This window comes from Polypterus senegalus, chromosome 6, assembly GCF_016835505.1.
Source record: "Polypterus senegalus isolate Bchr_013 chromosome 6, ASM1683550v1, whole genome shotgun sequence".
In the NCBI taxonomy this organism is placed as follows: Eukaryota; Metazoa; Chordata; class Cladistia; order Polypteriformes; family Polypteridae; genus Polypterus; species Polypterus senegalus.
In genome coordinates this window covers 138,306,483-138,330,583 of record NC_053159.1, presented here as the reverse complement: position 1 = coordinate 138,330,583, position 24,101 = coordinate 138,306,483, and the positions used below count along the sequence as shown (strand labels likewise).

The 24,101-nt window shown below is 34.2% G+C and overlaps 1 protein-coding gene across 12 annotated transcripts in view; it reads right to left on the bottom strand.

Moving 5' to 3' along the window:
* Positions 1–6,818: 6,818 nt before the first annotated feature.
* LOC120531691 (R3H domain-containing protein 1) overlaps positions 6,819–24,101 on the bottom strand; it is a 244,756-nt gene continuing 227,473 nt past the window's right edge. For 10 of the 12 annotated variants that reach the window (XM_039757318.1, XM_039757324.1, XM_039757327.1 and 7 more), the window contains 5 exons: positions 19,809–19,981; positions 15,967–16,111; positions 15,270–15,367; positions 14,283–14,367; positions 6,819–7,546 (listed from right to left, as the gene is read on the bottom strand). In XM_039757318.1, the coding sequence (XP_039613252.1) occupies positions 7,200–7,546; positions 14,283–14,367; positions 15,270–15,367; positions 15,967–16,111; positions 19,809–19,981 (848 nt within the window). In that variant the 3' untranslated portion in view covers positions 6,819–7,199. Of the gene's footprint in view, positions 7,547–14,282; positions 14,368–15,269; positions 15,368–15,966; positions 16,117–19,808; positions 19,982–24,101 lie in introns of those variants that run through there. The other 2 variants (XM_039757320.1, XR_005634140.1) reach the window with 2 other exon arrangements.

The following is a 24,101-nucleotide window of genomic DNA, read 5'->3' as shown; positions in this document are numbered from 1 at the left end:
TATTACAAACACAAAGCAAACATTTTTCGCAGTTTTTAACTCACTTAATCCCTTTTATTCCAGAGTATTTTTAATCCCCATTATGCATGCAAGCTATAGATCTGACAATGGGTGAAGTTGCATTTTCATATCATTCTGTATATGTCAATATTTCTTTATACATATTGTAGTGTGTGTTTTTTTTTTTTGTTTCATTCTTTTAGGTGCAAATCATTTTGTGTTACCTTTCTCAAAATACTCCATATATACTTAAGCCCTATTCAAAACAGATACAAGATTATGCCAATACAATGTCCTGTGATTACAGCACAAGAGTTTTAAATTTAAATCACAGAACGGCATCCCAGAGATTATGTGGGTTTACCTAACACATCCCAAACAGCTACAGGCTAAGTAGACTGTTGCCTCTAAACTGTCTCCGTGTGGGTACTGACAGATATGACTTATAATGAGCTGGTGCCCCGTCCAAAATTTGTTCTATCTTTGCCACTGATACTGCTGAGACAAGCTGTGGCTCCCTTCACTTAGAAATGGATTAAGTGGGTCTTAGAATGCATGGATAAACAATACAATGGTTTTCTCGTGAATAAAAACACTATTCACTAGAAAATCTAACAAAATACTATATTTATTGTACAGCACATCTGCAACGTCACTAAAGATAAAAAAAAATTCTGAATTCAGATATAATAAAGATGAATATTCATACAATCTTGAACCTTTAATACTAGAATTACCAGAGCCTACGAAAAAACTCGTAAATCCGTCCCACCTTAAATCGCTTCTTAAAATCGTTCACAGCTCTCCACCAGCGTCCTTTGTCATCTAAATGTGCTGATAAAAATCAGGCTGCAAGCAGCCGGCTATTCCATCCCCCCACCGACTTAAAACGTGCACAAACTTCTCCCAGCTCATGCCTTGATTGATTTTCTGGGAGTGAAGTGGAGTTTTAGAGTGGAAATAATAGATCGTTGTTTGGAACACACGCATTTCATGTCTGTTCCGTTTCTACAGTAATCTGTGTAAACACATTGTTAAAACAGAAACGTTTTTTATATTCTACTAGTAGATAACAAAATGTAGGCATAAACAATATAATGTATGAAGCCTGAAGTATCACACAAATACTTTCACAAAAGGTACAAATCTAACACAACAATTGCGCTTTTACTTAAAAATATAACTGCAGAAACAAAAAGCCGCCTTAACATGTGACATTGACACCTGTTAATTATGACTGCCTCCGTGGCGCAATAGAATCAGCTGCTGACTAGGAATCAAAAGTTCGCAAGTTCGATCCTGCACCACTCCATTTTGAGAAGTAAACTGCTCTTAGTCTTACTATTTCAGAATAAAAACATACATTTGATTTCAGTCTGTAACAGCCAGTGTAATTTATGATACTTGTAAAGGTTAGCTTTGTTTTTTTTTTTAGTCAGTTTTATTATCTCAGCCACGTTCACAAGGCCAAACACCCCCCATCCCCGCATCTGATACTGCTGTTTTCACATAGACGCGCTGTAACAGAGGTAAACTCAGCTCTCTTCTACATCGGAGCAAGAATGCACATACCATTGCTTGCATACTAAAGTGTCAGCAGGCACTTTTCGTGGCATTACACACAGTTTTGAGCATGCCCTCTGCACACTACTTGTGACTTTAGGCTTTAGGAAGTAAGTAAATAAATAAAGGTAAATCGTGTCATAAAATGATTTCTTCAAAACGTCAAATGTTATTTATTTGGTGTGGCATTACACATGTATTTTTTGAGCATGTCCATGCCAAATAAATAACATTCGACAGCGCGTCTATGTGAAAACAGCAGTATCAGATGCGGGGGTGGGGTGTGTTTGGGCTCGTGAACGCGCTGAGATAATAAAACTGACTAAAAAAAAACAAAGCTAACCTTTACAAGTATCATAAATTACACCGGCTGTTACAGACTGAAATCAAATGTATGTTTTTATTCTAAAATAGTAAGACTAAGGGCAGTTTACTTCTCAAAACGGAGTGGTGCAGGATCGAACTCACAACCTTTTGATTCCCAGGTGGCAGCTGATTCTATTGCGCCACGGAGGCAGTCATAATCAACGGGTGTTAATGTCGCATGTTAAGGCGGCTTTTTGTTTCTGCAGTTATAGTTTTGAATAAAAGCGCAATTGTTGTGTTAGATTTGTACCTTTTGTGAAAGTATTTGTGTGATACTTCAGGCTTCATACATTATATCGTTTATGCCTACACTTTGTCATCTACTAGTAGAATATAAAAAACGTTTCTGTTTTAACAATGTGTTTACACAGATTACTGTAGAAACAGTACAGACATGAAATGCGTGTGTTCCAAACAACAATCTATTATTTCCACTCTAATACTCCACTTCACACCCAGAAAATCAATCAAGGCATGAGCTGAGAGAAGTTTGTGCACGTTCTAAGTTGGTGGAGGGAGGGAATAGCCGGCTGCTTGCAGCCTGATTTTTATCAGCACATTTAGATAACAAAAGACGCTGGTGGAGAGCTGTGAACGATTTTAAGAAGCGATTTAAGGCGGGACGGATTTACGAGTTTTTTCGTAGGCTCTGGTAATTCTAGTGTTAATACCTGGGCACATATGTTTAACATCAGTTACACAGAAATTGAATGTGTTTATACACAGAGGCGGTGGGAATTGCCAAGAAAATAATAGGATTTTCATACTGGGGTTACTATAGTTTCAAGGTAGGGTTATTATGCTAACATGTTGATTTAATATTTTTGTACTTATGATTTGATTAGGATTTTCTGATGTCTTTATCGGAGGCAACAGCTGAGATACAATTGGATACAACTGAAGCATATGCAGGTTGTGTTAATCACTTGATAAAAGTGTCTGCACTGCAAATACTTGTAGGCAGGTAACTTCCTCATGGTCACACATTGTCAGTAGCAGGATTTGAACCCACAGCCTCAGGGTTGGAATTCCAAAGTCTTGTTCACTACTCCAAACTGCCTACATACAATATTAGCATATGATGCCCCCATAAACATAATATGAATTTGTCAAACTGTCTTAATCCAATTCCAAGTCGATAAAGGCCCTAGCGTATCCTGGCAAAACATTGTACAAGGAAGTAACCAGTCCAGTAGAAGGCACCAATTCATCGCAGGTCTCTCTCAGACACAAATCCATGCTCACACAGAGGCAGTAGCACTAACCACTCTGTCACTGTTTTAATTTAAAAATACCTGTTCCTAATTTAAATGTAAAGGCATAAAACATTTAAACAAGAATTGATTTTTGTTACTAAATGACAAAGAATCTTCAACAGACAGCACCATGCACATTTTTCAAATCTGACAACACATTTCATAACAGCAGTGTTTATAAAGTGTCATGACTCTCTTGATAAAAATGTTTTAAATTAGTTTATAGGACCTCTGCATTTATGACTAAGAGGAGATGGGATGTTATTTTAAGATGTGTAAATGTTATTAGCCTTACCTTTCATTCTATGCTGTGTAAATGCTTTTATATGACATCCCAGTCTTTGGCAGTTTTTATTAAGCTTAGGAAGTCATTAACCAGTTTTACTGCGTTAACCCAAGGACTCTCACAAGATGGAGAAACACAAAGGTTTCCTCAATTTAATATTCACTCAGTGAAAAACCTAATAACATAGACAGGTTCACGACTTATTCGAAACTGTATTTCCTGGAAATATGTATAATTCTTAGCCTAACCTAATGTGTTGAATAGGTTATGTAAGAAATTATAAAGGTGGTTGCACATTTCAGTTTCACTACACATAAATAGTTGTTCCTGTCTTTGACAAATGCTTAGTATATATATTTAACAACCTGAAAATGCTGTTTACTGCCAATCATAAAAGCCACATTGGCAAAAAATTATTCTTCTGTAACCTGAGGCCCTTGTCCGATTTCTACTTTTGAAGTTTTATATGGTCTTTAATTTTTCTTTTGGCAATGTCATATTTTTCCCATTTTTCTGCTTTACTTCTTCTTTGTGGTAAGTCCTTATACATCTATATTCCAACCTAAGCTATACTTGAAATCAACACTTGGCAGGTGTCTAGACCTATTGTTCAGCAATACAGGAATAAGTTACTTCTCTGAGAGGAGTAAGAAACAGAATGATGCACACCCTCTCTTTTACTGTAGATCAGAATTAGTGGGAAAATTAAAATAATTATTCAATACTCTGTGGTAATTCTCCCCTCCCAACTTTGATGTGTTACACTTTTGTGCTCACTGTCCATGTCACAGCGCTGTTTCTCAATTTTAAGGCCCCTTGCCAATAATTTGCTCTCCTCCGCAATTTTTTTTCTGACTCTGTCATGGTCCCAAGATCATCAGCACATAAGAGTTCCCAGAATTCATAACTTTTGATAACCCTATTATGGGCATGTAGGCTTGTTTTGCTCAAATGGAGGAATTCTAACTCACCTTTTTTTTTTAGTTAGTGGGTAACTGATGTTATATATTATCTAAAATTGGAAAAAAAATCAAATTCTCACTTAGACGATTTGTACAAAACTTTTTCAAAACCTGGCAAGATCTGATAAATAAAAATTTAGAACAAGTATTTAAAGCAGGGGTACCAACGCCGCTCCTGGTGGGCCGCAGTGGCTGTAGGTTTTCATTCTAACCATCTTCTTAATTAGTGAGATGTTTTTGCTGCTGATTAACTTGTTTTGCCTTTGTTTTAATTGATATGACTCAGGCCTCTTAGTTGTTTCTTTTTCCTTAATGAGCAGCCAAACAATAATTAGACACAAAACAAGCCACCACACAACCAGTTAACCTGAAAATAAAGAAAGGTGAAGGTCTTGGTCATGTTTAACTACTCAGGTCACCAAAACATCTTGACGGAGGTCTTAGAAAAAACAGAAAATCAATAGTCTGCTGTGGCAGAATGAGAGCAGCAACAAGTCCTGCTATTCAATAATGGATTTAAGTAACAGCCAAGAATTGGCTTCTCATTAAGAAACTGGTTGAAGTGAAACTGGCTGGAGTTTGACGTTACAATTTAGCTGGTCATCTGTTGGTTCATTTCCCATCTCATTTCTGTTTGGCTGCCATTTAATGAAGAAACAAATCAACTCAGATGACTGAATCCTTAAAAGAGGGCTATTAAAATGAAGGGCAAAAGGAGTTAATTTGCAGTGAAAACTGGTCACTGATTAGGAAAAGGGTTAGAATGAAAACCTCCAGCCACTGCAGCCCACCAGGACTGCAGTTGAACACCTCTGATTTAAAGCATTGAGGAAACGGATTCCCTTCCCTCTTTTTTTAAATTCTATTTATTTTTATTCATTTATTTATCTACATATTTTTACTATTATCAAAGTTTTACTCTGCTGACCTAGCTCTTTTTCTCATGGGTGAGGATTGATTTTTTTTCTAACCTAGTTTTGTTAAACTTGACTTGCTTGTATAGCATGTTATTTGACATTAATAAAATTAATAAAATGTAAAAAAAAAAAAAAAATCTTATTAAGCAAAATTACCACAAGGAGAAATAGCAAAGAGCTAAATCATGATAAAGACCTGCTTGCACATTAAATATTTCTATGTCTCCATAAACAGTTATCATTAATATCAATCCCTCATAGAGTACATCATTTCTACCACTCTTACCAGCATTCCTGAAAAGAAAAGAAAAATCTAATATGTCTAGCTTTAAGATAACAACCTCCTAACTATTGACAAATGCTACAATAATTTTCTTTCCACTTGGAATGCTTGGCATGGTGTCCCATGAATTCACTCTTACAATCAAAAATTTTATGTAAAAAGCTAGGTGAATTTAATGAACTAGAAACACAAGTGTAACTTATTTTTAACCTAGAGAGTAGGATATTGCTTATCTAAAAAATGACAACAAAGCAGATTAACTGGCTTCAACATATTAGCTACAATGTTTTTTCTGGCATCACAGTATAACTGTCTTATAGGTCCAATAAAGATTTATTAAATGTCTATTTATTTGTACAATTTCTGAACCCACTTTTCCCAACACAGGGCCATAAGAAACAAAACCCTATCATGGCAGGAATCAACTAAGAATAGGGCACTGGTCAACTGCAAGGATGATTTTCTAAATTAAACTACATGTGCAATGCTAAAAACCTATTTAACCTTTTATATTAAATCCAAAACTTATGGTACTCAGCCTTTCAATTTGAAAGGAATATTGTATAATTGATACAGGCATATTTTTGTGCTGCTTGTATCACTTCAGGCATAGACCACTACTTTGAAAATATCTTTCAGACATTAAACACTACTAAAACGCAGGCCTGAAAAATTATGAACATTTACAAATAGATCAAAGATCAAAACTTCTGACCATGCTGTGTAAAAAAAAAAGACTGGGTATTTCTAAACACTTACTGAAATTATAAACACAAACTGAAATTAAAAATGACTTTCTTCAGCAAACAGTATACAACCCTTCTGAATCCACACATTAGGGGGAAGATAAAATAAATTATGATTCATTAATTTAAATGTAGACCGAGTGTTTTTGTGACTTTTTCTGCTTAGATACATAAATTAAACTGCAAATATGTTTTTGAAGACCTTCAATAGAATATGAAATCTGTAGAAAGGGGGATACAGACTGCTTAGTATATATTATATTACTGTATATGTTGTATCATTTTCTGTTTTTAATTACACTTACTTTTACTGATATAAGTGTGAATACTTACAAGACTATGATTTTGTTGTTACTGTTTAATACAATTATCTACATTCAAGTAACATTTGCCAAACATGTATTTTATACTTGACAGGAAGAACAGTATTTCGTTCAAATTAACTTCCATTTTTTTGTTTGTTTATTTATTGTTTGTTGTGGGTGAAAAACACAATGTAATGCTATTGGAAAAAACTGCTGCTGTACAAAGGAGCTTTGGATCTGATATAAGATTTCAAATATTATAAAAAGAAAACCAAAAAGAATGCTGCCCTTAGATATGCTCCAGTATGTCACAAAATAAAAATTAAGGGATGTTTTAAGCTGTTGTTTGAACAAACTGCTAGATTGCTTGGTAGAAATACAACATTAGGAACACATTCCCAAAATCTTTACAACTCAAACGAAAACCCATAATAAGCCAAACGGTGTGTTGCACTGGAGGGAACAAATGTAACTGGCAGAAACCAAGGCTACAAAGTCCAATTCTGCAGTGGCTGCTACTGAGAGCTAGCCCTTTCCAAATTATGAAATTCATAGTGTCTCTTGCTGGTTCTGAGCTTAAATTTGTTTAATGAATTATTCTGTTTCATCATTGCATTCTGAGCAGCAAGTTTTGATGGGAACAGAGCTAGTATTGTGTATGTGGAAGCCATGTCATTGGATAATTTTGAATGGTCAATGTTTGCATTATTGTCTCCACTTCCACAAAGATGTCGTTGAGGCTGATGATCTGGTATCCACTTCATCATTGCTCCGACTTTACAGAGTTCACTAAACAGCTTTTCTGCTTCTGTACGACTTATTCCTTCTGGCAAGTCAGTAACTTCTAATACTCTCCCAACTGCTAAAAAGAAGAGAGAGAGAGAGAGAGAAAAAACATCATAATTTGGGAAAACAATATCTTCCAGACTTTGAAATGGTCTTTCTTTGGTCATCATACAAGGAGCTAAACTCAAAAAATTGATTTTGGTTAAAAAAATCAGCTGGGATGACATCATTAATTTGCACAATATATTGTGTGAGAATAATTGTTTTGTTACAATTCCATGTTTCACTTGTACACACAAACAAACCAAAAAAAATCAGTATATTTTGCAATACAGTGTTGGTATTTTTAAAGCCAGAGATATTTTTTCACAATTATATATATATAAAATATAAAAATATTGGAATGTCAAAGAAACTGATACTAATCAGTACTAGTTGATATCAATTTTTCAAAAAATGTAACAGTGAAGCTTTTTCTTTTTTTTCCCTGTATCGCTAGTAGGGAACTACAGTTGGTACTGGACTCCTGTGTCTGCATGTAGATGAATTACTCCACAAAGCAAATTAATAAATTAAATACTTTGTCAGGAGAATTTCAGCACGGGACTGCAGAAATTGTACTATTTATTTAAAATGAAACAAACACAAGCTTTTATTGCTACCACTTTTAACCCATTCCAGAGTCAGAGTCATGCATGCTTTGTGTGCACTATGAATTGATAGATCAGGTGAGTTTTGTCACCTTGTACTGTCACAATATTGTAAGAGGAGACAAAATGATGGCATGATGAATTGCTTTTTAATAGATAGATAGATAGATAGATAGATAGATAGATAGATAGATAGATAGATAGATAGATACTTTATTAATCCAGTGTCATATACAGACCCTAGAAAGGAACGGGTGCTTTGCATTCATTCGCTGATTACATGGAATACATCCATGGGTGTACTGTTAAGCATCCATCCATTTTTTAACTTGTTCTATACGTTGCATTGATCAAGGAGAGTAGTGGCTCTGTGGCTAAAGGATTTGAACTGGTAACGTGAAGGTTGCCAATTTGAATCCCAGCGGTGACAGAAGGAATCCTTTTGACCTTTAAGTAAGTCCCTTAAGTCGCAATTGCTCTAGAGACACCGTATAAATAGCTGAACCTGTGCTTTGACCCACAAAAATAGAGTAAGTTGGGGTAGTCGAAAAATGACAAATTCCTAATACAAGAAGTTATATATGGTGATTAAAGGATTTACAGGAAAAAAAAAAATCAAGCATGGTTATGCATATAGAAAAGTGCACACTGGTAATGCGGACAGCTGCAGACAGTAAAAGTCAAAGCAAGTTTCAGGTGTGACAGATAGGGGGCGCTGTCATCCCCTTGAACCCTCAGACCAGACGCCAGACACCAGATAAAAGTCCAATTATTATTTTTTTTATAATAATAATGTGCACAAAGCACCCTCCACTCCACAATACTCATATACTAACCAATACAATACAATAACTAATAATCAATAATCAATCCTTCTACTCCCAGACCCGTTGCCACCCTTCCTCCCGACTCAGCTCATCTGTCTGGGAGTTCCCATAGTCCTTTATAGTCCATGACCCGGAAGTGCTTCTGAACCCTCAGTCCATGTGAATTCCTAGCACTTCCTTTTTTTTCATCCTGGAAGTACGTCATTTCCTCTGTCCCTGTGACCAGGACATACTTCTGGGTTATAGGGCAAATAAAAGTCTCTGAGCCTCCCTGCAGCATCCCCTTGCGGTTCCCATGGTATCCAGCAGGGCTGTGAAGAAAAACTCCAATGTCCATGATACCCTGCTGGAATTCGGGGCACCTCCATGCTGCCGGAAGGGCTCCATCTAGCGGCATGGGGGTATTGGCAGGGATGAACGGCTGGCCATATCTCACACAGGCAAAGTGGATATTTGGCAATGACAGTGAAATGAGCTGCTTCATTTGTCAACACCAAAATAAAATGTACAAACCACTACAATTGTGCCAGTTAGCATGACAGGCAAAACTTTAAACTTCTCTGCAAAATACTGTTTGTAACCAGCAAATTTGTGTCATTTGTTTAGTTTTTGATGTCAAACGAATTTCCATTCCCCATAATAATCCCCAAAATGTGAGAAAAGTAGTGAAAGCACATATCGTATATTTGAAAGGTGCACTGGTGAGTATAATGCAGTCTTACCAGTTAAACTGCAGGTGCATTTAATATTCAAATTCTGGTTTTGTACACAGGTTTAGCAATAATAAAAATCTGATCAGTCGTAAAAGATACTTTGAGAATACCTCAGCGAAGGGTGTTTTATAGGAGTTGTAAAATAATGGATTCATGTAAAGCTAAGAAGATTGATTTCATGGACAAAATTAAAGTTTGGACAATGTTTAAATACATAAATAAATAAAAAGGAGGGACAGATTTGGAAAATTAAAGTTCCAGGATTTTTTGATATTTGAAAATTTAATCATTTTGACTCATCTATTGCTCTTTAGTTTGCTTTTAACCAGCTAATGATGCAAATATAAATCTTACAATAGCAAATCTTAAAAACCTAACAGTGTGTTTCTCTGACAAATAGGGCTTTAAAAGCACATGCTTCGAAAAGCAGTTTTAAAGAATATGTTTATAATATAATGAATTATCTTGGTATTCAGTAATTCTACAGTACAGATATAATAATTTCTGAATGTGTATGTTAAGTAAAAGTATTTTTCAGCTCCTGGAGAGAAAATGTCAAAAGAATAATACACATGTGCACATGGCAAGATAAAATAGGTAGTGCATGTTGATATAATCCATTATAAACCCTATGTTGAAATCTCCCCAAGATTATCAAATTTCCCCCATTTGTTGATAAACTGGGGAATCCCCATGTCTATCGCATATTTAAATTCAAGCCCTGCATTTTATTTTAATATTTATAACTGCCAATACCAGCTTACTTAAATGGCAGATGGGTAACTTCTAGATGGGTATACCAGTATTTTAAAGCTGTTGTTACTATTGTGGCAGCATGGTGTAGTTTTTGTCAGACAGTGTGTTCTAGTGGTTAAGGTTTTGGACTTCAATCCCTGAGCTTGTGGGTTCAAATCCTGCTAATGACACTTTGTGACCACAAGCATGTTGCTTCACCTGCTTGAGCTTCAACTACAGAAAGAAAAGATATGGTACCAGTTGTATCTTAAATGTTACATGACACCTTGGAGAAAGGTGTCAGCCTAATAAGTAATGTATTAGAATTTATATATTTTATAAAATATTACAGAAGGCGGCGCAATATTGTTCACTTTAAAACCAATGTCTCTTTCGCTTGACTTGCATGGAGATTTTCAGCTGTGGAGACGCCCAGGAAACAGGCACAGCCAACCTTCTTTCCCAGGCCTGGGTCCAAGCAAGGCTCCCAATCTGAGCTGAGCCTCACTCCTTCAGCACATGCTGCCTCTCCCTAGACTTGCATGATAGTGAGCACCAGGTCATTCCAATTCCCTGAGCCGCTCAGCTGGAGTGGCCCAATTCAGCCCCTGAGCATTGGCCTCACACTCCACAAAGGGGATGTCCTCCTGGTTTCCTGCCTCCTCTCTCCCCTTCCTGCCTGTTTTTCTCTTTCTTTAACCTCCATCTCTTTGTCTCTTCTTTCTCTCATTATTGCCGCTCCCTCTGAGGCAATAATGAGGCACACCCAGACACATTCACTTCACAGGGAGCGATTGCTTAAAATATTTTTGAAGCCATGGACCACATCACAACAATTAAAGATTTCAAACATATAAATAAAAAAAGAAATAAATAACAATGGGGAGATCAGCAGGAAGGTGCCAGGGAGTTATAAAGAGAGCAGAAATGATAAAGGGGGGGACTGGTTCTAAACCCATTAGTTTGTGTCTAAGGGGGATTGGGTATAATAGGTGGCTACATTTAAATTGTTTTTGATCAACATCAGAATTTTTGGAACAATTTCTGATATTTTCAAAGATGGCATACCAGAATTGTGCAGGTGCTGGAGAAAGGCCTATCAGCCAGTTAGATATGAAAGGAAATAATATAAGGGAAGCTTTACAAAGAAGGAAGTAGAAGCCAAACCCAAGATTGGTCTTAAGAGAAAGAGATGAAGCAGACTACCTAATGAGAGAGGAACTCCACTCACAGATGCACAGATTTCAGCTGAAGATAAAAAAATACCCTCTGTAAGGGATCAGGTACCTGGACTGGAGTGAAAGCCCTGACTCAAAAATATCTCTAAGTGTGGAGATGCCTGACTGAGGCCATGTGAATAAAGAAATTTGATTACCTTTAATATTCCGGGCAGAGCTATGAAGCAAAGAAGTGCAGAGATGCCATCCTGGAAGCAAGATTATCAGTTTTTCAGTTCATATCTTTGTCTGAGGCATGTAAGAGTTAATGGGGCCAACAATAGGAGAGGGAGGCTTTAATATTAGAAGGGAAAACAGGCTGGGCATTACGTTAAGGTGTATTTTGTTTTTGATAAAAACAAGAAAGGGGTTGCTGTGGAGGATTTATCCCATTCCAGTTTAGCTTAAGAGTAAATGAATAATAGTATACAGTAGTTCAAAGTCAAGGAAGGAGACAACCCCATCTGACCTGTCAATGATCAGAGTAGGATGCTAGATGGATAGTCTCCTATGATTCCAGGGGAATGAAGAAATACTACCTAATCGTAGACCAGTACTTAGATCTAACATATTATTTCTAAGGAACAATTTCTTAGTCTAGAATGAGATGGGTAAGGAGGACCAAGTGGAAATGAAGTCTCTCACAGCCTTTAGCATGTGGTGAAAGTCAGAACTAGAAAGCTACTGGGCCATGGCATAGATGGTCAAACCTAGGTATTTGAAAGAGCCTGTCCAGGGAATGAATGTAGAAAATAAAGAATAATAAGAAGACAAATTCAGTGAAGAATTAATTAATTAATCTTGTAGCCAGACAGACTTTGATAAGGATTAAACAGATTGTGGGTGTTGGGACAATCAGCAGGGTATTACATAGAAAAAGCAGGATATCATCAGCATTTAAGGAGACTTTTAGAGTGATACTTTTTAAGTAAACATTACCTCTTCACAATAATGACATATACCAATTTGCCATATGAAATTATGTTCTAAAGTGAAGCATATTTTATAAGTTTTCAAAAGTAGCTAACCTATTGTTGCCTTTTTAGAATTGAGGTGAAGGGTACCAGCATCCTATTACAAAGAAGATCCTGAAACTTGCAGAATACATACATTTTTAAAGCCAAAAATGTTATTCAGTATTGATCCTTGTCTTGAGACTATATTGAAAAACAGAGTATCCCTGTTGTTTTAAGAATGGAGAAAAGAGCACAAAGCAAAAACATTGTTGTGACATTCAGCCATTTAAAAAGGAGACCATCTGTACACTTTACTCTTCCACTCATCTTCCTCCTTTCAGGTCTGGGGGCACAGATTCACCTTGGAAAGTCATTGGCAAAAGTTGCTATTGACACTGAATGTTTGATGCCAGATGTTAATTGCTGTCTTTGTTGTGTAACCAACTAGGCAATAATAACTAAAATAGCCACACTTACAAATGCTTATATTATTTTATCATTATTATATTATTTATTACTGTGGTGGACTGGCACCCTGCCTGGGGTTTGTTTCCTGCCTTGCACCCTGTGTTGGCTGGGATCGGCTCCAGCAGACCCCTGTGACCCTGTAGTTAGGATATAGCGGGTTGGATAATGGATAGATGGATGGATATTATTTATTATTACTATTGGTAATGCATGTGCGTTCTTCAGTGAGAGAGAAAATATTTGTAATGAGCCAGCAGGTGCAAGAGACGGAGGAATGGAATTCGCCATGTTACACTGGTTCCTGATAAGATGGCCATAAAAATGACTTTCTGGTTTCTTCTTCTTACTCTGTAGGTGATGTAAAAAAATAACATCACTGGATATAAAGGGTGAAAAGTAATCGCTATTTAATAGTTGACGTAGCTTTAATAAAAAGCAGTTGAATGGGATTACTGTTTCTGCCATGGTATTGAAAGATAACAAGTATCATGAAATTTAACTGTTATTGGTATCAAATACTAAAGTTCTGGAATCATACCATCCTAGATAATAAGTAGTTATAAGAAATCAATTGCGTTTCTTAACAATCATACATATTTTTATGTCCTTGTACATTTTCATGGTAATTCCACTTATGTGCAACAACCTGCATCAGCAATAATGGTGCCATTATAAAATTAGAAATACAAGGAAATGAACCACCTACACTTTAAAATAAAACTAAAACCACAACATAGATTGAAGTTATAAAACACTAGTCATAATTCTGCTTTCTGCTGCTAATTTTGTTAAAAAGCAAAAAAAAAAACAACAAAACCAAATCAACTAAATGTTTCACATTGGATATTAGAAGACATCAACCATATTTAATGTCGTCTTTAGATATTACTGATTTACACCAATAATATATTGGTAACTTAACTATAATTCTGAAATTAAGAGCTGTATGAATACTTTATAATCTAAAGTATTACCATGCCAATTATAATATAATTATAAGCGAAAAAAATAAAGAAAACTGCTTATGTTCTGGCTCATGACTGATAAGTGCTGAAATGTCTTTGTTATGCTACAATTGAGTGACTTTTATTACTTATACAGCATGTACCAGGTAATAACTCACTTTTTATTGGTATACTGTAATATCTGAAGTTAAAAAAAAAAGCAAAATTTCTTGTATAGCTTACAAGAAACCAATCATGCATGCAAAGGATAAATGGCAAAGCTTTACTCTAGAAATTTTTACCTGCTTCACCAACACCAAGATCGGTAGATAGTGCTTTACGGGTTGGTTTCTTTCCTCTGCTTCCATGTCGTATTCCTGATTGACTCTTTAAAGATAAAAACAAAGTATTCTTAAAATAATTATTCATACCTTAAAAAGGGAGATGTGATCAGAGTTTATAAATATGAATTCTTCTGAATATAATAAATGTAAAGCTTATTCATCTATGAACATGAAATATCCCTTTGAGAACGTGAAATTAAAGTAAAAAAATTCTGTCATAGAACCATGTCACAAAGAATAAAAGAGACAGACACAATGCGTGTCTCACAACTTAAACTTCATTAATTTATCTATATTTAATAACGTATTGTACAAAGTATCTGTAAGAACTTAACCCATTATTTTTCATCACTTAAAGTGTTAAACTGCCAACTTTTAACATTGTTTTTAAATGGTTTTCAAACCCTGGCATGCTCCTTAAAACATTTAATTGAAGCTAAAAAAGGTTGCAAATAGTATCAATTATGTGTTTTATCCTGGAATGTTAACACATCATTCCTTTAAATTTTATAAAGGCATTTTAAAAATGTTATGAAATTATATAAATTATAAATTAAATTACTTTAAATAGAAAATATATTAGAACTCACAAATAAGCTTTCCAACAAACACTGATCTTAGTACTGAAAAATGTATTAAGGCTAATATTTCTTAACTTTTCATATACTATATGCATTACATGGAAAAAAAAAACAAAAAAAAAAACATGTATCAAAGATAGTAAGTACAGGATAGTACATCAGAATGTTAGTGAAAAATATTAAAGGGATTTTAAAATATAAATATTACATTTCAGGGTGTCTAAAACAAATGACACAAAATGGCAATCATCTAAATTAGCTTTTTATGCCTCCAGGAAAAAGACTTCACTAGGGATGCGCATTACGACAAAGAAAACACCTTAACTATGATTAATTTTTTCACATGGATAGAAAATATCATTACCTGATGGTTTGGAACAATATGTGGTCCGTGAAGCACTGGTTGACGGATTGTGTGATTATATTGTAAGGGCTGGTTTAGAAGTGGATATCTGGCATCACCTGAGAGGAGGAATAAAACATAGAAAAAATTTTATGTAAACATTTTAGAAATGTTAAACTATAAAACTGGTCCATAAAGTTTATTGCTCAGAATTTTTATTAAAGTAGTGTTTTTAGATCTATTTCATACAATTACACAGGTACTAATGCCAAAAAAAGATATTAACATTATTAGTTTACAAAGGACTTAAATGCTACTTTTGAAATTGTTTAAATTAGGTAAAATTTGGTAAGGCTAAATTTCTGTTTAATCATTACCTTAGTGGCATACAATAACAATAGATCCAGATAACAGAATCTTAAATTTTGTATGTAATGAGCCTAAACAACACATGGCCATACAGTGAGCATAAATGGGACTATTCATTTTATAAAAATTCATTAGAAATGGGAAAAAACACTTCCATGACACAAGGACTTTTTTCTTACCAAACTAGGCCTTCATTACAAATTAATTAAAAAATAATACATTTTCTGTTAGATAATTACATCAACAAGATTACATTAACTTAAATTAAATTAATTGTTTATAAGCCTGTACCTATTATGTTATACTTGAATTTAAGCATAGTTTATAGCGCTCTCAACCAAGAACTTGCCTTGTCCAGAAACAAAAGGTCTTGGAAACTGTGGCATAACGGAAATGGGGGAGACACCAGGATGGATACTTTTCATATTTACAAGCTGAGAAGGAGCGGGGGACTGAACAGGTGAACTGGCTGGACTTCCAAGCTGAGGACTGCTCTATACTCCATAAAACAAACAACCAAAAAACAAATTGGTATCTGATTTCAAAATAAACATACTAAAACAAATCGTCTTGTTAGATAATATATCCTTTATTGGAATGAAAAGATTACATTTCTTGTAAATTAAAAAAATGTAAAACTAGATATTAAAACACTATGATTACACACAACACAGTGATTCATGCTCTTGTACAATATAAACATAATAAATAAAATTAATAAAAAAATTTACAGAAAAGATATTTTGCAAATTATATAAATTTTATTTGTATTGCTTAGCATTATCAATTAGTTTCACATCAGTCATCTCAATTCCTTCATAAAAACTTTATAGAATTAATAAAAAGAGACTGAATAACATTCTTTTCCTAATATTTTAGCAGCATCTATGTTGCACAAATTATTTAAAGTTGTCAATACAAACATAAATGATCAGAGCGTTTTTATTTTCAACATCTTCCCTTATCCTAAAGGCATACAGTATGTGCTGGTTGACTCCAATTTGGCTTAGTATGAGTAATGTTGGATGTGTACGCAACTATGATCTGCTATGTACTAGGGCCTTGTATATAACTATATTCTGCCTTGCACACTTTTCTGCCAAGATAAGCACTGCTTTTCATTGACTGTTCTGCTTTCAACAATTTTAAACATTTGAAATCTCTAATCTATTTTTCAGGTAATGTTGCAGAAAAAGTACCTTTTCTGCAGTTAAATGATTACTTGAACAAAATGTTTATTTTGCATACATTTCAGTCAGGTTTTAGATCAAACCAGACACTGCTTTGGTAAAAGTAGTTAATGACTTGCACATTAATGCTGATGTAAACACACTTTTCTTATTCTTTTAGATTTGAACTCACAGCATTCTCATTATTCAATAAGCTGGTCTCTCTATTAGTGCCTTAAATGGGTTTTAATCTTATTCAACAGGTAAAATAATTCTTTGCATGTAGTGGTAATGGAATGTCAGAGATCCAAGATATTGCACATGATGTACTGCTGGGATCACACCAGGCCTGTTAAGAAAGCAGATTTAGCCAAGCATTAAAGAACTGGTGAGACACCCTTTTCCTTGTATACAGTAAACCGAAAATCTGATTTACTTTACAGACAGAGACACTCCAGACTAATACTATGGAATATTTAAGAAGAAAAAAAAAACACTTCTAAGAACATGCATTTTAAATTTGGATTTTCATAATTCCTTTTTATGAGCAGGCTGTAATAGATTATACATGCTGCTATATCATACACTAAAAATTTCTACATTTTTTAGTAACGTTCTCTGTTTTCTCTCTTTGGTTTTCTGCAGTGCCAATGCCATCTGATCAAAATGGTCTGAAAGCTGACTTTGATGTGGGAGGTAATGAGAATACTCTAATTGTTGATGAGACCCGCTGCATCTCATCTTCTTAGGACAGTGTGTATGCAATAGTGAAGTTCAACTAATATTCAATGAGTGACTTAGGTCAGCATTCAAAAGGCTTTGTACTCAAATAACTTGCTTATGAAATAAGCAAAATTCTTTCATGTACCATTTATGCTTATTATTATTATGCTATAAGGCCTGCTTTTTCTTTTTTTATTATAACATTTTCCTTTGGTTTTCAATAGTATGCTATAAGAATTTTTTTTGAGTTCTGCAAAGAAAAATTCCAAATATAGTCCTTTGTGACCAAGATTTTATAACAGTTTTGGGGGTGCATGAATATTCTTGTTAAAAACTGATTGGTTTCTTGTACCAAAACATTAGTATCTTAAAGTTACAAAAAGTGTTACAACACACACTTGCAACTGACGATCTACTCCAACCTATGACTTTTGAATTGCTGCTTTCCATAACCTTTTATACCCCAAACTTCTACACAAACCAGCTATATCTGGAGAAGACAGTCAGGGTACTGACAACACCTCAACTAACTACTGCATTCATCTCAGTGAACATTCATTGCGGGTCCAGTGTCATTCAACATTTTAACTTCTATCTGGAAATGTAAAGGTTATTATATTTAAAATGCACTTTTATACAGTTTTTTATATTACCATATATTAACATTTTTACAGTAATTCTAATTTTTTTGTGTAAATTTGAAAATTTTAGATTGCATGATTACTTAAATCTGGCTGTTGCTGTGGTTGTGTGAACTTGCACTGATCTAGCGTAGCATCCATAACTTCGCTGTATTAATGTAATGACTTTGAACTAAATTGAGGTCTCTTGAGAGAGCCTTATTTTAGATTTGTGTGCTGCAAGATTCTTTTATAAAAGTTAAGGTTGGGACATTGCGACATGATTGTTCTGTGTTAGTGTTGTAGTTACTGTATTTAGGCATTGACATAGTACCATAATCAGAGTGGAATAGGAATTCGCCAGGCTGATACAGTGGAGCACTTTAAAAAACTGCTGAAAACACATTACTTTAACATGGCTTTCTCCTAACTTCACTTTAACTTAATCCTGATACTCTGTATGTTCAATTCATCCTAATAACTATTCATAGTGGCTCTAAAATCCGTACTGACCCCAACTCTATCTTCTGTTTATTTTTACGGCCTGCGCCACCACCACCTATTCAAAGCATCGTGATGCTCCAACATTGATGGACTGAAAGCCAGAAGTCTACGTGACCATCATCATCAAGTCCTTCCATGAGAACCCTAAATACAAAGAGGACTGTTTCACTTATGTTAGGTAGATTGCCCAGAGGGGACTGGGCGGTCTCATGGTCTGGAATCCCTACAGATTTTATTTTTTTTCTCTTTTTTTCTCCAGCCGTCTGGAGTTTTTTTTTTTGTTTTTTCTGTCCACCCTGGCCATCAGACCTTACTTATTCCATGTTAATTAATGTTGACTTATTTTTATTTTTTTTACTGTGTCTTCTATTTTTCTATTCTCCATTTTGTAAAGCACTTTGAGCTAAATTTTTTTTTGTATGAAAATGTGCTATATAAATAAATGTTGTTGTTGTTGAGTGTAACTTCTGAGCATTGAACCCGGTTTATACATGGAGCAAAAATTCCCTGTTGCACACACAGTGCACCATAACAATAATAAATTACTTTATAACATGTTTTGTAATATACCCAGTGTACTATAATTTGATATTAGAACTCCTGGAGGTTTATTTTCTCCAGTATCTTGTCAGCTGGAGGTTTTATTTATTTATTTTTTTTAAAAAAAGACCCTGTCATTTAACTCTATAACAATTAAAGGCTTAAAAATTGGGGTAATAGTAATGTAATCCATGCTTAAGGACCTGTTTATTTTTATTACTTATTTGTTTATTTGCAAGGTGTAAATTTATTTGGTATTTACTTTTTTTCTTTGTATTTTAATTTTTGTTCTTCTTGTAAAGCAATTTGAATTACAATTTGTATATAAAATGTGCTATAAAAATGTTGCTGTTGTTACTGATTCAAAGAATATGTCCTGGCAGGAATGATAAAGATAAAGAATGATAAAGACCTAAAAATGAAGATATATATTTTAAAGTTGAAATGTCTATAATAAATGGCTTTAATTTACAATTCTTACAGTTTTCTTATGGCAAAATCTAGTGATTACTTCTTATTGCACATATTAGGGGATATAGTTTACTAGTTTACAAATTACCATAGTTTACAGTTTTTCTAACTGCTAGGCAAGCAGCAGTCCACAGCTTCACCCACTTAAATTAAACTTTGTATACCTGTGTTGTACTATCCATGTTACAGATATCAGAAGATTTCTGCCCTCTTTGATGGTCAAGACTATAGTATTTGCTAGGTTTCCATTGAGGTGGAGAATGTACCCTTGGCTGAGGATTAGGTGGTAAAGTTAGTTGCATCATCACCATACCACTACCATGAGGTGGTGCCACAGCTTAAAAAAAAAAAGACATTAAATGTTAAATAAATATTTAATCATACATTAAATTAAAGCAATCAATGTTTCAAGTGGATATTATCAACAAATATTAATTTTCTAGTTATATGTCACAATAAATTATACTTCTACATAATTGAGCGTAACAAGGAAATACATGACATGACAGAGAATATTTCAAATTAGGTGATATAAAATGAAACATTTCACAAAGCCCAGTAGTGTTGAAGGAAAAAAAATGCATTCCTGTGTATTTTTTCTTCACTAAACTATATTACATATCACACATAAAAGTAAAAAATGCTAAATATTATTAAAATCATATATATTTACCATTAGAAAACCCATGTTAAAAATTACAATATCTTGAACAATACTTTAATATATACAGATGTGGAAAGTTAGATTCACTACTTATTCAGACAAAGTGCAATTATCATAAATCAAGGACAAGTATAAACCCTCCCAACAATAACAAATTAATTACAAAATACCTAAATAAAAACGTCAGCAAGTCTGAACAGAAATTTTACATAGCAATCATTTTCTAATAACCTAACCTTGAAAAATTTCAAAGGCCTCTTAATTAAAGTAATGTAAGAGTATACAAAGCTTTTTTGCAATCATTTTAATTTAAGAATATAATATCATTTTCACTCATTTAGCTCCATAATTGGGTTTTCAGTTATTCTAAGATATTTTCTTAAAATTAAACATAAACCGAGAATATGTCATTAACTGTAAATTAAGTTTTGGAAGAAAAAGCTGCATGTGGTGTATCAATGCAACAAAGATGACAAAGTAAAACTTAAATAAAAGATCAAAGATAATAACAAAAGATACAGAAACCTTTGGAACTTAATATCAAATATTATAGTCAATAGCAAACAATGTAAAATATGATGAACTGTGCAATGTAACTTGCAAGTGATACATCTTATTTAATAATAATAATTTTTTGCATTTATATAGCGCTTTTGTCACTACTCAAAGCGGTCATAAATCATTTATTACATTCAAAGCTTGGGGTTGTCATTTTTTAATTTAAATTATGAAAAGGTACAAAATTTAAAAAACAAAAGAATCTGGATACAAAAATATACTAAAAAAATATGCTCTATTTAGGCTGTAAAATTGTTTCTCTTTCAAAGCGTAAAGGACAAGGCACATGTATTATATAACATGTACTTCGACAGACATCTAAAGCTGTCTGTTATTTGGTTAAACATTCACTTCAAGCTGTGAACAGCAAATCATTATGAACTATAATGAAGTGCTGCAACATTTTTACTAAGTTACACATCATGTCCTTGTAATTTATACTAACATACTCTTGCTGCCTCACAATATTTGTTTTATCTGTTTGTATCGGTACCACATAATATATACATACTCATTGGTTGCTTTATTAGGTACTGCTGTCTTCAAAAGTTGTAATTCATAAATGTTCTGGAAATATGCTTACCATTGTCTGTGCTAACCATACATACATCACGTAGCTTTGCAGAATATTTTTGGTACACATTCATGCTGCATATGTCCAATTTTGCCTCATCAAAAAGGTGGCCTACTGCAGGCATGTCAAACTCACTACCATTGGTGGGCCGCTTCGACTGCCATGCGTGTGTCAGCGGGCCGCACTGTAACAAATACTATTATACAAAGTTACTGTAGCTTTCTTTCCAATACTTAAAACTTTAAAAAATGTAACACTTTAAGTTTAAAGAAAAGCAATTTATTTCCATACACTCTCCGTATAACAGCGTACAATTAGAGTCTTTGCCTCTTAGCTAGGTCCTTATATTATTATATTGTATTCATTGCTTATATAGGAGTCTTACAGTGTGAGATCTATTTCTTTTGTCTCGACACTTGGCATCTCTTGTTAGAAACCAATTCGTCGATATCAGGTGCTTGAAATCTTGTGCAGCTGCAACTTTTATAAGGGATGAAAGGTGCTTGACAGTAAGTCTTGAGCGATGTGGGGTTTTGGTAGCTTTCATTAACAAAAACAATTTCTCACAAAGGTAAGTGCTTCCGAACATAGACAGTACTCTCAATGCCAACTTACGGATCTGCACATATGAGGGTGGCAGGTAAGCATACAAGCCTGGCACACCAACTTCGTTGTATTTTGCCTTCAGAATAGAATCTGACCGCAGTTCAATTAATTCCATTTGGATATTCTCAGGCGCATTCTCAACATTGTAAGAGAATAGCGCAAAGTCCTGTTCGTGTGAACTGAAATCACGAAAACGCTCACTGAATTCATTGCTCAGTAATTCAAGTTGGAAAACAAATCCTCCAAAAATCAAATTTTACTTTACTAAGTTTACTTCAAAGTTTATATTGTAAAATAAGCCAATATGCAAAAAGCCACCTGACCTACACTAATTTTACAAACTCAAAATCACAAACATATGTTAATAAACAACTCGCCAACTTCAGATCTTCAGCTATAGTCTGCACTAACTGTTCGTTACAATACTAGCACAAAATTACATAAAACTACAGCAAACAAACGTGAAAATATACCTTATCAGAATAGTAAAAGCAAACGATTTAGTCTAATCAGAAGTAGGAAAAAACTACAAATTTAGCAGTATACTCAATTTTTTAAACATTTTATTGAATTTATTAAAATCAAATAACATTCCATATAAGCAAGTCAAATTTTACAAAACTAGACTTGAATCAAATCAACCCTCATCCATGAGAAAGAGAGCTAGGCCAACAGAGTAAAACTTTAATAGTAGGAAAAATAAGTAAGTAAATAAATAATAATAATAAAATAGAATAAAACAGAGAAAAGAATCTGTTTCATCAATTTAAATGCTTATTCTAAAATGTTACTGATTAGATCATGCCGGGTTTTAAAAATGTTTTGTACAGAGTCTCTAGATGAGAATTTGATTTTTCTCAATTTCAAATAATATATAACATCAGTTACCCACTGACTTAACACTAGAATTACCAGAGCGAAAAAACTCGTAATTCCGTCCCACCTTAAATCGCTTCTTAAAATCATTCACAGCTCTCCACCAGCGTCTTTTGTCATCTAAATGTGCTGATAAAAATCAGGCTGCAAGCAGCCGGCTATTCCATCCTCCCACCGACTTAGAACGTGCACAAACTTCTCCCAGCTCATGCCTTGATTGATTATCTGGGAGTGAAGTGGAGTTTTAGAGTGTAAATAATAGATCATTATTTGGAATACACGCATTTCACGTGTGTTCCGTTTCTACAGTAATCCGTGTAAACACATTTTTAAACCAGAAATGTTTTTCATATTGTAGTAGTAAATGACAAAATGTAAGCATAAACTATATAATGTATGAAGCCTGAAGTCCAAATATCAAACACTTTCACAAAAGGTACAAATATAACAGAACAAGTATGCTTTTATTCAAAAATATAACTGCAGAAAAAAGCCACCTTAGCATGCCATATTGACACATACTTGCTACAGCTGCCACGATAGCGTAATGGTATCAGCCGCTGACTAGTATCCAAAAGGTCATGAGTTTGATCCTACATGGTTCAGTTTTGAGAAGTAAACTGCTCTTATTCTTAATATTTTAGAATAAAAACATGCATTTGGTTTCAGTGTGTAACAGCCAATGTAATTTATGATACTTGTAAAGGTTAGTTTGTTTTTTTTTTTTCACTTGTTTTTTATTTTTGTACACCAACATATGTTCCTGTCTTTGAGCGACACGGGAATGCTCAAAAAAATAGACGTGTAATGCCACGAAAAGTGCACGCAGGCACTTCAGTTCGTAAGCATTGGTACGAGAATACAGTCACAAGTACGCTGCAGAGCTACAGCGCACCTTTATGTGAAAACAGCATTCTCAGATTGGGGGTAGGGAAGGATCCTGAACACGACTGAGACTGAGAATGAAAAGTGAAAGTGAAGCTCGATAGATAATTTTATGCTTAGTGCAAATGGAGTTAAAGTGAATTCTGTGCATTGCTACCTTCCACTCCTTTTCTGAAATGCTGAGTGAGAGATCCTTTTCCCACTACACTCTGGGATCTTTGAAATAGAGAGACTTTAAAATGCTTTTATATATTACAGAAATGCTGTGTAAGTCCTCAAGACTGATCAATATTT